Raw genomic sequence first — 12,636 nt, 5'->3', positions numbered from 1 at the left:
AGATGCTAAAATAGCTTTCTTTGGTTTGATTTTAAGCCAAAAGAATGAGGTTATTCCTTGCCCCTCAATAATCATTTTCAAAAAGCTAACCAGGGAATTTCGTGGTGGTTCAATGGTTAAGACTCTGCACTTTCACTGCAGGGGGCATGAGTTTCATCCCTTGTCAAGGAACTAAGATCCCATATGTCCCTCAGTTTTTGGCCAAAAAACAAACAAAACCCCACAAAGCTAACTAGAGTCTCTAGGTTGAATATCGTGGGCTTAAATTTTTGTTGGAATTTGAATCTTGGTTTTACTTCCTGGATTTAGTTTGGTCTAGTTTGGAGAGGGAATAGTTGGAAAATACAGACTCCAATGAATATTGTTACAGAAATTAAATGAGAGAGCATCATGCAAAATGCTGGGCTGGATGAATCACAAGCTGGAATCAAGACTGCTGGGAGAAATATCAACAGCCTCAGATATGCAGATGATACCACCCTAATGGCAGAAATTGAAGAGGAACTAAAGAGCCCCTTGATAGAAGGTGAAAGAGGAGTGAAAAAACTGGCTTAAAACTCAACATTCAGAAAATTGAAGATCATGGCATCTGGTCCCATCACTTTACAGCAAATAGATGGGGAAAGAATGGAAACAGTGGTAGATTTTATTTTCTTGGGCTCCAAAATCACTGCAGACAGTGACTGCAGCCACAAAATTAGAAGACGCTTGCTCCTTAGAATAAAAACTGACAAACCTAGATATCGTATTAAAAAGCAGAGACAATACTTTGCCAGCAAAGGTCCATGTAGTCAAAGCTATGGTTTTTCCAGTAGTGATGTACAGATCTACAGTGATGTGAGTTGGACCATAAAGAAGATTGAGCACCAAAGAATTTATGCTTTCGAACTGTGGTGCTCGAGAAGACTCTGTCCCTTGGACAGCAAGATGAAACCAGTCAGTCCTAAAGGAATCAAGCCCAAATAGTCACTGGAAGGACTGATGCCTGAAGCTGAAACTCCAATACTTTGGCCACCTGATGTGAAGAGCTGACTCACTGGAAAAGACCCTGATGCTGGGAAAGATTGAGGGCAGGAGGAGAAGGGGGTGGCAGAGGATGAGATGGATGGACAGTGTCATTGACTGAATGGACATGAGTTTGAGCAAACTCTGGGAGATGGTGAAAGACACGGAGGCCTGGTGTGCTGCAGTCCCTGGGGTTGCAAAGAGTTGGGCACAACTTAGCAACTGAGTAACAGCAATGGATATGATAGTGCTATATAATATATAATATAAAGGGATGATTTATCAGGTGCTTGTGAAAGTCGCCAGGTTCCAGCCCAGTAGGCTTTTTGCTCTGCTGTTTCCTTACCTCAACAATGCCTGGCAGCCTCACAGGGGTTGTGGGATAAAGTGAGCTACAATGTGGCCCCACTTAGCTTTTGCCAGTTTTTCCCCAGCCAGTCTGGTAGAACCATCTGGTTAGACTAGCCCATGTACCCCTCAGTTGAAATGCTTTCTACCTCGCAAATTTCACTCTCCATCCCTCTCCATAGTAACCCACATCTGAGGTCTTACAACACTTCTTGTTTGTTCTCCTCCTGGTGGACTGATGGCTAATACGGGGGGCGGGGGGGGGGGGTTGTTTTTGTAGCTTTGGGTCACCTCACCTTTTGGAGATATCTTGTACCTAGAAATTTAGAGAGACCGTACATTAGACTTCTAATTAAGGTTTTTCCTGGGTGGCCTTACCTGGTAAATGCCTATTTGATTACTTGATTACTATTAGCCATACAAATGGCTACTTCCAAGAATGGTTTGAGAGTCTTTCCTAACCTAACCTATTGACTATCCATCATCCAGTCCTCTGGATGTTAAAGACTGTGCTGTCTCATTTTAAGGTTAAGTATTCCTCCTCTTAGAGATTTACGCCTGGATATGTAACATTTCTCCTGTGGGTTTTTAGGGATGTCGCACAAATAGCAGGAGCAGCAGCAGCACAAATAAAAGCAGAGTAACTGACCAGGTGGAATCAGAGAGGCCCTGGCCCTTCAGTCTCCCTATACCCCGTCTCTACTCTGGCCAGCTCTTAGGCAACCTCCAAGGAGCAGAGACTCAAAAACCCCTGCCTACCTATTCAGAATGAGTTTCTTTTCTGCTTTGGTTGTAGATTTTCAAAATTAATTCTTGAAATATGATTTTTTTCCTAAAATTGTTAAAGTTTAATCACATGGGAAATTATTTATATATAATTTGGTTGTAACTTTAATTTATAACATCACAGGTTTTTGTCAGTGCAGTAATCTAAAGGGAAGCTTTCAAAAGAAGAGACCACATCTAAGAGACATAATTCACAAAGGGTCTGACAGAGGCAGTTCATTATTTTTAAATTAACTCCTTCTATAGGCACAGAACTGTTGAAATATTTCACTTGGTATTAAATTTAAGTTGCTTCCTTGCACTGTTTATGAAAGTGGTTTTCCACATACTTGAGGGATATGGCATACTCCCACTTGTAACAGTGGCTCGCTGCAGCAGTCACCGTCACTGGTGGCTGGGCAGGAAGAGGTGACGCCACAGCAGAGCACCAGCCAACAGTTCTCCCAACCCTTGTCTTGACATGTCTCTGTGTGAGTTGTCGTCTATTACCTTCAAAATTATAGGTCAATTTGTTGTTTATAGTACATTCCTAGGGGCTGTAAGTCCTGCTTCTTACATACGTCTTTAATCTACATAAAGGCAGTCCTCATGGCTTCCAAGTATTTCTTTCTCTGGACTAGAGAGCATCAGATCTTCTGAGATGAGAATTGTTATTTTTTAATTTTCCAGATTCCTTTCATACCATATAACTTTGATTCTTATATAGCTTTCTGAGATGTAGACTCAAATCAAAAGGACTCCTAGTCAGCTTGACTGCCTCGTGTGTGTCAGTCACTCGGTCGTGTCCGACTCTTTGTGACCCCATGGACTGTAGCCGACCAGGTTCCTTTGTCCATGGGATTCTCCAGGCAATAATACTGGAGTGGGTTGCCATTTCCTTCTCCATTACTGCCTTAGCCATAGGTTACGTTGATTCCTGCTGCAGGAACTTGGATTCTTTCGTTCCTGTCATACCCTTTCCCCTACACCCACCTCCAGAGACATAGCCCATATACTAAAGGGCACCTCGGTGTATTTACATGTGGTAGCATAAAGGGTAGATGAAGAAACAAGAAAAGCCCAATGGGGTAGCTGCCAGAAATCAAAGCTTTGATGAGCTGCCTTAGTCTTTTAATAATGCAAATTCCACATCCTAATATTCTTATATCTCAGGAATTTCACCACGAAATAGTCTTGAAGTCTTAACCCCTGAAGTTCCTGGTGAGAGAGACCGTGGAAACTGCATCACATCCTTACAGCTGCACCCAAAAGGCTGGGCCACTCTTCTTCGGTGCTCAAGCAACACTGATGATCAGGAGGTATGGGGCGGCAGCACTGCTCCTTCAACGGGGCTGACTGAGCAAACCGCCATGGCCATGTGTGCTCATGGTGTCTTTATCCCTTCAGAATGCTTCTTCCTCCTCTCTGGCCCGGGTTTGGCAAGTGGGAGATACTTTAAAGCAGTCATCAGCTCAGATTAAGCCCAGTTTAATTCTTGCTTCCTTCATCTCATTGTAAAAAACCTCTTACATAGTAAACCCAGGACTAAGTTAAGCTGACTAAATGGGAGGTTTTGCTAAGTCAATGGAGTATTATGATTTTCTCTTTTTAAAAACTAGGGAGGGAACTTCCCTGGTGGTCCAGCATCTAAGACTCTCTGCTCCCACTGCAGGGGGCCAGGGTTTAATCCCTGGTTAGGGAACTAGACCCTACATGCCACAACTAATATCCTGCATACTGTAACTAAGACCCAGCACAGACAAAAAACAAACAAAAACGGAAAGCTCTGGGAAAGGACGGGATTGAACTGATGACTAGGGGGAAAGGTCTTCTATGACCTTATGATCCTCCTTACTCTAGAAAGCTAGTATCTTCCAAGAATCTCACTGGCTCCGAAGCCACAGCTAACAGAAGGAGAGAAGTCTTCGAAGTGTGTAGAAGGAGAGGTAGTCTAGGGCTTAAATATCTTAACCCTAAAATATCAAGATTGCTGTTACTGTCAGAAAGGGGAATTATTACTTTAGAAGTCACAGTAGCCTCAGAGAATAAAATGCTTCAAAGTGTCACAGTACAGCAATAACCTTGATTTGAATGTAGATAAGACTGTGGGGCCTACGGATTTTGTTAATTGGGAGAGGGGTAGCATTCATCTGGATGTTTTCTTGCAGCAGGGATGTAGCTGTGGCATTCTGTTGAGCCTTTGGGAGAAAGAAAGATTATTTGTAGCACTGTTTGGGGCTCTATAACTTTGGTTTTGAATTAATTTTAGTTGAAGTATAGTTGCTGTACTGCATTATATAAGTTAAAGCTGACTATGGTTATTCACAGTTTTTAAAGATTATACTCCATTTATGAGGCTCTGTAACTTTGATTTGTCTCTCTTCTTTCCCTCTAGTGGACTTGTGTCTATGAATTCCAAGAAGGGGCACCCGTGAGACCAGTCGCACCTCGCTGTTCTCTACGCCTGACTCATTACATTGAAGAAGCCAATGTAGGCAGGGGTTATATCAAAGAACTTTGCTTCAGCCCTGATGGGCGAATGATTTCGTCCCCACACGGATATGGGATCCGCTTGCTGGGGTTTGACAAACAGTGCAGTGAACTTATTGACTGTTTGCCCAAAGAAGCCAGTCCCCTGCGGGTGATCCGTTCTCTGTACTCTCACAATGATGTGGTACTGACGACAAAGTTCTCTCCAACACATTGTCAGATCGCCTCTGGGTGCCTTAGTGGACGGGTTTCTTTGTATCAGCCAAAGTTTTAGGCACAACTTACGTCAAATAAGGAACTCTACTGGTGTTCAACTTCTATATACTTCAATTTAGGTGAAGTATTTTCTTTTTAGAAGATCTTAAAAGTTTGGGTCAAGATCCTGGTTCTTATGGGTCCACAAACATACCTGTGACCTGAGTACTTGATCATCCAGCATCACGAGGCATCGCCAAGTTAGACTCCAGGCAGCAACATCTTTTGCAGCGTTCCTCTGCTCCTGCTGACCTGTGCCACTACACTCCAGCTCTGCTGGTAGCTTTGTCAGGTCCCTCTCTTTTAATTTTCTTTTCTGTTTTTGATTTTGGTGTGAATTTTGTGGACATTTGGCAGGAGTTTTGGTTGGATTAGGAGAAACTCATGATGCTAGTATTGAATAAAATCCGGAAGTCTGATGTTGGCATAGTGGTTGCTGAAAAGAAATTTCATCTTCACTTATCAGTATTCTTGGCCTTTAAAAGTTGCTGTTAGTTTCTCTATAATGAGCACAGATGATGGCATTATCCTTACGACTGTGACAGTCTTGCAGCAAAATGTCTTTTAGGTTTCCTGTCAAAATCATACATGTTTTTTACCATGAGAGGAATTTCGTTGTGAAATTCTAGAAAAAAACATTACCACCTCTCTTTGTAGTTTACTGTATTTGTATGCATTCTTAAATCTACAGCGTATGTCCTTAGTTGACATTTTGTTCCTGTCAATCGCATTAGAAAGGAAAGGAGAGGAAGGAAGGGGCTGAGGTCACTTCTGTTGTGTAAAGAGGGTTTATTTATTAAGTTAGCATACTGTCTGTCTGGCCACAGAGTGATGAGAACAATGTAGCTTAGATTTTCTGTTTCCTCCACCAAGCTATTTGCATCACACAGAATGACAGGTGGAGGGGAAATTGAGAGTAAAGAGAGTTGTGTTTTTCTCGTTTTCCTTGAGTTCAACTCTTACTATTACATTAAGGGAGAACTTCCGCTTGTTTTCAAGCTGTTGTCATGACTGTGGCAGTCAGTGACTTGGTTGTCAAGACCTTTTGTTGTGTTTTGTTATGGAACACAGCAAGTAAAAAAGCATCATGCAGGGGCCAGGCATAAGACTGACTACTCTGCTGACGCAGGCAGCTTTTTTCTAGTCTTCTCCGCTTTGAATGGGATTGTCTTTAAAGGAGATTTTGCCAGAGGTTGGAGTAATTTGAGCCACATGCTAGTTTTTTCCCTCTTAGAACATATTCTCTTAGGCCAGTGGTTCTCAAACATTTAGGGTGCATTATAATCATTGATGTGAAAGTTGCTCAGTCGTGTCCGACTCTTTGTGACCCCAGTGGACTATATATAGTTCATGGAATTCTCCAGGCCAGAATACTGGAGTGGGTAGCCTTTCCCTTCTCCAATAATCATTGAGGAGCTTGTGAAAAATAGAGGAATCTGACCCTCACCTTAGGAGGTTCTGATTCAGCCTGGGAGAGGACAGGAATCTGTATTTTTAACAGTAACCCCAAATAATTTATATTCAGATGGTTCCTAGATCACAGCTTGAAACATTACTACATCAGTAAATATTTCTGTACCCATCTGATGCTTACCACAACTCCCAGAAGGTGTTTTGATAGTTTAAAAAAATAAGCAAATGAAAGCAATTTTAGAGGTCTTAAAATGGACGCAATCTCATTATTTGATGAATGTAGAAGTTAAGTGACTTAGCTAAGGTCATCCTGCAAAATTAGTGGCAGAGCCAGGACTTGAATTCAAGTCTCTCCATTCCTTGCTCAGGGCAATTTCTACTGTATTATGCTGGCTGTTAAAGATTTATGAACACTTTTTTTTGTCTTTAAGTTGTATTACTGTGGATACCCTTAAACTGGCCAATAGACTGAAAAAGAAAGGCATGGGAGTATTGATGCTGAGAATTCCAGCAATAAGGAGAAACTGTTTTAAATCTTATAGAACTATTTAAGCAACCCAAATGCATGAATAAAAATGACATTTTTTGTAGAACCTACCAGACAGCCATTTACACACATAGAGGTTACATATCAGTTGGCCCTAGGACAAATTTTAAAAATTAGATCTTTTTTCTTTACCATGATTGTTAAAATAAAAATTGTAAATTTTTTTAGTCATCATAAAAAGTACACAGTGAAAAACAAATTTGCCATAAACTTTTAAAAAAATACATATTTAAAAGAAAATAAAGTTTTGGAGACAAAAATACCTAATGCTGATAGTAAAAATAAGCTACTAAGTACAATGGTTATAAGAAGTTTCTATATATTGCATCTCCTTTGGAGAGCACTCCGTGTTAGATACTGGGCCCAAATGTTGCCCAACTCTAAATTTCGGTACATGATTCTTAAACCACTATAGAGTATCTATCATATGTCAAATAATGTACATACTTTACTACTAACCTTCACAAAAACTGCAAGGTAGGTGACGTGAGCACCCACTTACTGTGGAGGAAATGGAGACTCAGGTTAAGTGATTTGCCCTGAGCACAGAGCTGGCATGTACTAGATTTCAAACCCCGTGTCTTGGTTCCCAGCCTGTGCTTACCACCCAACCATTCTGCCCTTTAGTTTGTAAAGGATGGTGAACTGGCCTATTTATTTACCTATCTAACACCCTCTGGCAGTCCTTTATTACAGAGCTGGCTTATCTTCTTTACTATGCAAAAGAATATTTACAAGACTGACAGTTTCTATTAGAATTAGTGCCACAAACTGCAGGGCGTACATACAGTCCATACCTAACTAAAAACCCTCAAGTAGGATAAATAACTATAAAGAAAAATGGAGGATTAATAGCCTTGTACAGAGTCACACAGATGAGAATTAAAAATTAATAGCCAGCAAACTCAGTAAAATTTTTGTCTTCTTTGAGGTATAGAAGGAAAACGAAGTCACTCAGTCGTGTCCGACTCTTTGCGAACCCATGGACTGTAGCCTACCAGGTTTCTCCATACGTGGGATTTTCCAGGCAAGAGTACTAGAGTGGGTTGCCACTTCCTTCTCCAGGGGATCTTCCTGAACCAGGGATCAAACCCGGATCTTCCACGTTGCAGGCAGATGCTTTACCTTCTGAGCCACCAGGGAAGCCCCCTCTGAGGTATGATCATGATCAAAAAGTCATCAGATAATATTAAGAAATTAAAGGGCATCAGGAATGCTATACTATTAATATTGGGGGATATTACACTTAAGATTTTGAGGTCCCATTTCACTTACAGTATAAAGTCTAATTTGGTGTTTTTTAACTCAAATTTTATTTAGTTGTTTTTATTCATGATAATTGGTAAATGTATTATAATTGGTAAGTAGTATAATTGTTGGTAAGTATAGTATAAATTATACTTCTGTTTTTAAAAGCTTTCTGCAGAGTAGTATATTTATGGCAAAGCTATGTTGAATGACTTTAAAAACATCAACTCCACAGTAGTTCTTTATTTTCAATTGTGAAAATGAAATGGCTGATGCAGAAGAGACCTGTATTTTAATCTTTTGAAAATGTCTGTGGTCTTTTTTTCTCAGAAGCCCAAAGAGCATGTATATCTTGTTGTTTCTCCTTGTTACATCCCTGAAGAGAGGCTATACCAAAAACTTTAGGAAAATAAGCATGGAAAAGGTCAATCACCCATTCTGCACTCCTATATCTAGAACCAGGATCACATCACATCATTGTTAAAGCTGTTTTCTAGAAAGTGCAATATAGGAAAAACACTCAGAGAATCTTTTAGGAGCCTAGTGTTTCCCATATTAGAATATATGGTGTTGGCATCCATAAGTACCTGTTAAGCTTGTGTTTAACAGGATAGTCTGATAACTTACTGGTGACAATCATCCCCATTTAATGACCAGCAGTCACTGAGAGCTATGAAAATTCACTCAGTAACACCGTGTTGGTCATGAAGAAAAACATATATATTAATTTTGGGGTAATAATGCATATCTCTTTAAGTGCCAAAATTTAAAACCTGTAATTATTTTTGATGCAAGTCTTTCAGATATGTCGGTATACCTTACCTGCCTTCTTCTTAAACAGCATGCTCAGTATAATTCACTTTTTCATGATAAAAAAGTAAAAGTTATATTCATGTGTTATTACAAGTATCTAATGAGCTCTGATGTATGTAAAATAGTTCATAAATTGTAAAGGGCTATAATAACAAATTGATATTATTATAAAGTGGTTCCCTCAGCCCCAAGGTATATATAATCATTTGCCTCAGACTGCTGGTGTGGTTTTTTTTTTTTAATGTAAAAAATTTTATGTCTGCTAAGCAGTTTGTTTGGCTTATATAGTGGTTTCTTACTATACTTATCAATACACCTGCTTCTAACAGGCTCCCACTTCCTTCTAATATGCTGTGTTCATCTGTTATGAGCTGGGAGGTGAGATAACCAAGTCTGCTTAGTGTTTAAAGAGCTGGATGAGCTCTGGGTGCACAATCTGTGAGACAGTTTTTTTGGCTGCTCCACCTTCCTGACAGTTCCACAACAACCTTCTTAAGTTCACAGCTAAAGCCCAGGCTAGTGATTTTCTTCAGTTGCCACTAAGTAAAATATTACAAAAGCTAAGGATGCTGCTCTATTAAGGAAAGCAATGCACCGAAGTACAGGGAAGGGAGAACAGGCTCTCTATTTGCACGGGGCCTTTCATGCTCTGAAGGAAAAAGACGAGTGCAGAGTGAAAAAGTAAAAATCCAGGTAGACTTAAGAGTATTTATTCTTGATGCCATTAAATTTTGTCGATAACTATTAAAATATATGGTTATCACATTGTACAAAGACAGTTTAATCTCAGTGCAAAATGAGATTGTACCAAAATTTATAATCTAAACACAATGCTTAAGAATTTCTCCCATTCAAATGATATGAAATTATTATCAAAATGAAAGTCTTAAATTTACCTGTGTGCTTTTTTTAGTTGTAAATGAATTAGTGATGGAAAAATGGATTTTATTAATGGATTTTGTCAAAAGTTCCAGGGAATATATCTCCCATGCACATACCCTCCTCTATGTATGTGTATATAAATGTCACTATAAATGAAAATGCCAGAGATAATAAAATAACTTTTAAAGTTTAAATCTGGTCCAAAGTACTTAAAAAGAATTTTCAGCTTTCCTGAGTTTTTTCCCTTAGATTTCAGTTTTTACATTAAAGGTTGAATATTTGAATTTTCTTTTAAATTTCACTGCATCTTTTATGTCTTCACTGTGCTTTCTGAAAATCTTAAGATTTAACACTCTCAGGAAATTTAGAGTGTCCCACATAATATGCCAAACACCAGAAAGTTTTCTCACTAGATTCTTACACCAGACTGTAAGATCCTTGAGGGCAGGGACTCTATTCCCAGTGCCCAGCAGGATCAATCAAATGAATTGAATGTTGGATGAATAAAATTCACCATTATGTGGCCTCAAGTTCCCATGAAGCCAGAATTTTGATGTGTAAATTATTCAATACTACAGAAGTCCATCATTTATTATAATGAACAGACTATTCATTGGAGTAAGGTTTTTTTCCTGACCATAGGTCAGAAAAACTAAGCATTTCTCATTGTTCTGGAAAACTGCAAGATTCAGTTTTTCATTCAACACACATGTGACTCCCTATTAGATGCCTAGTCTAGTACTAGAGCTCAAGGGACAAAGATAACTAAGGTTTTGGTATTCCATAACTGCAGGTGACACAGATTCAGACCCAGGGCTGGCTTCATGGGTGTGTGCCCTGTGCAGTCACAAGGGCCCTTCACTAGGAAAGCCGCACACTTAGTTTACTGCTCTGCTGAAGCAACCTTGACATTCTTAATTTTTTTAACAAGGGGCCTGCATTTTTATTTTGCACTGGGCTCACAAATTATGTAGCTGGTCCTGCTTGAATAGTATCATTTTGACCTAGTGGAAACAATGAGCATTAGAGTACCTTTCATCTACCTTCTAGTAAAGATACTCACATCCATTGAAAACTAGCCATAAAATAATTCAGTAAAGTAACTTCTAAAATCTAAAATTGAAACAAAACTTCCTTCTTCCCACAGTTTTTTAACAGATCAAATGTTATTCATTTCAGAATTAGAAAAGGTTTCTATAAACATATTAATAGGTTTTTACCTTTTCTGGGTTTTCAAATGGATGGTAGAATTGTAGGTGAACTTACCTACATACATACCTACATCCAATTTTAAGGTTTTTAATAAATGTCTAATATATGCATTGAATAGTTTAAGTCTACCTCATAATGTGCTTTAAAAAAATAAATGCTACTTTGAAACATCTGACACACGTTTTGTGTGTGGTTAACCTATTTAAAAGATTGATAGCAAACTTGGATTTAGTATTAGTTTGAAAACTTGTTTACATTTTGTTCATTTTTAGACCAGAATCAACCATAAGGCTATGACAGAGGCAGTGGTGGCTCTTGTTAGTGGTATTCTAAACTTTTTTGATCATGTAACTCCTAACAGAAAAAGTTAAGAGAAGACACTGTAAATTTTGGTTATTTATAAATTATATACATATTATTATACTCATCTATTATATACATCATAAAACATGTATAAAGGAAACTTTAGAAGGATAAGATGTCTAAAAAAAAAGTTCTACATTACCTCCTGCACTTCCACGGTTCACCTTGTCTTTCCACTGGCGTATGACACTCCCCTTTGTGAAGGCTGCTGCTCTAAACCACAGAACTGGCATTTTACACTGAACACACATTGAGATCTGAACCATTCACATCTGTGCACTAAAGCTCTGGCCATTTACAAGTGTATTCAATATGAATGTGTGTCATTTCACAAATGATTTATTCCGTGAAAATTATTCATACCAATAGGAAGCAGTTGATAATTTTTTGTCAAGTTGTAACCAGTGATTAGTTCTCATACCAATTTAGAACATGTTTTACTTTTCATACTGCTCCCTAGAATGACATCTTATATTATTTAACAGTGTGATTGACAGTTCATTTTGCCATACTATTTTAAATTTACTAGAAAAATGACAATCCTACTTGGGATGCTAACTTTTGGTAAGTCATTGAAAAAGAAAATAGAGTGAATCTCTTTCAGATTATTTTGAGAAATTAATCATTCTTTAGATAATTTAACCATAGCATTAATGATCACTATTTCAATTATCCCTGAAATATGACTGACATACTTTAGATTATTTAAATATAGTTTATTTAAATAGAAGAGATTTGGCATGCATTAGTACTAAAGAATTAGTGATTTATGTTAGTTTCCTATTACAGATATAACAAATTTCCAAAAACTTAACGGTTAATAGATTTCCTTCTAGGCCCTTCCCTTCCGGCAGAGAACATGAAAAGTGGTGCAGGCATTAGCACCACCAGGAGAGCTTGTTAAAAGACTGCTAGGCTGACATCCAGGCATGTTGACTTCACAGGTCTGGGGTAGGAACCCCTATTTTGTATTTCTAGTCAGTTCCCGTTGATGCTGTAGATCTGGGGACCACAGTTTGAGAACCAGGGATATAGAAAATGTAGTTCAGGTTTAGTTTTTTCATGGATGACAGTTCCATGAATCTCTGTGAAAATAAAGAAAGCCAGTTTGGAGAACATCTTAACTTTGGAGACTGAGAGAGGGATAACCATGCTTCCCGTCAGCTACAGCGTCCTCCTTCAGCGAGAGCTAGAGCTCAGACTTCCCTATTTTCAAATGGTACTTATGTTACTGAGCAGTTAATTATGCCAAGATCATCTTATCTTCTCAGGAACAGACCTGGTGCTGTGTGGCC

At 38.7% G+C, this 12,636-nt stretch overlaps 1 protein-coding gene across 3 annotated transcripts in view; it reads left to right on the top strand.

The window, feature by feature from the left end:
* DCAF10 (DDB1 and CUL4 associated factor 10) overlaps positions 1-9,960 on the top strand; it is a 56,559-nt gene extending 46,599 nt beyond the window's left edge. For all 3 annotated transcript variants that reach the window (XM_043487376.1, XM_043487377.1, XM_043487375.1), the window contains 2 exons: positions 3,292-3,437; positions 4,514-9,960. In XM_043487376.1, coding sequence (XP_043343311.1) covers positions 3,292-3,437; positions 4,514-4,882 — 515 coding nt within the window. In that variant the 3' untranslated portion in view covers positions 4,883-9,960. The remainder of the gene's footprint in view (positions 1-3,291; positions 3,438-4,513) is intronic.
* The last annotated feature ends 2,676 nt before the right edge of the window (positions 9,961-12,636 follow it).

Source organism: Cervus canadensis, chromosome 14, assembly GCF_019320065.1.
Source record: "Cervus canadensis isolate Bull #8, Minnesota chromosome 14, ASM1932006v1, whole genome shotgun sequence".
Taxonomy (NCBI): domain Eukaryota; kingdom Metazoa; phylum Chordata; class Mammalia; order Artiodactyla; family Cervidae; genus Cervus; species Cervus canadensis.
The sequence above is the reverse complement of the archived record's forward strand: the minus strand, read 5'-3'. Positions and strand labels throughout refer to the sequence as shown.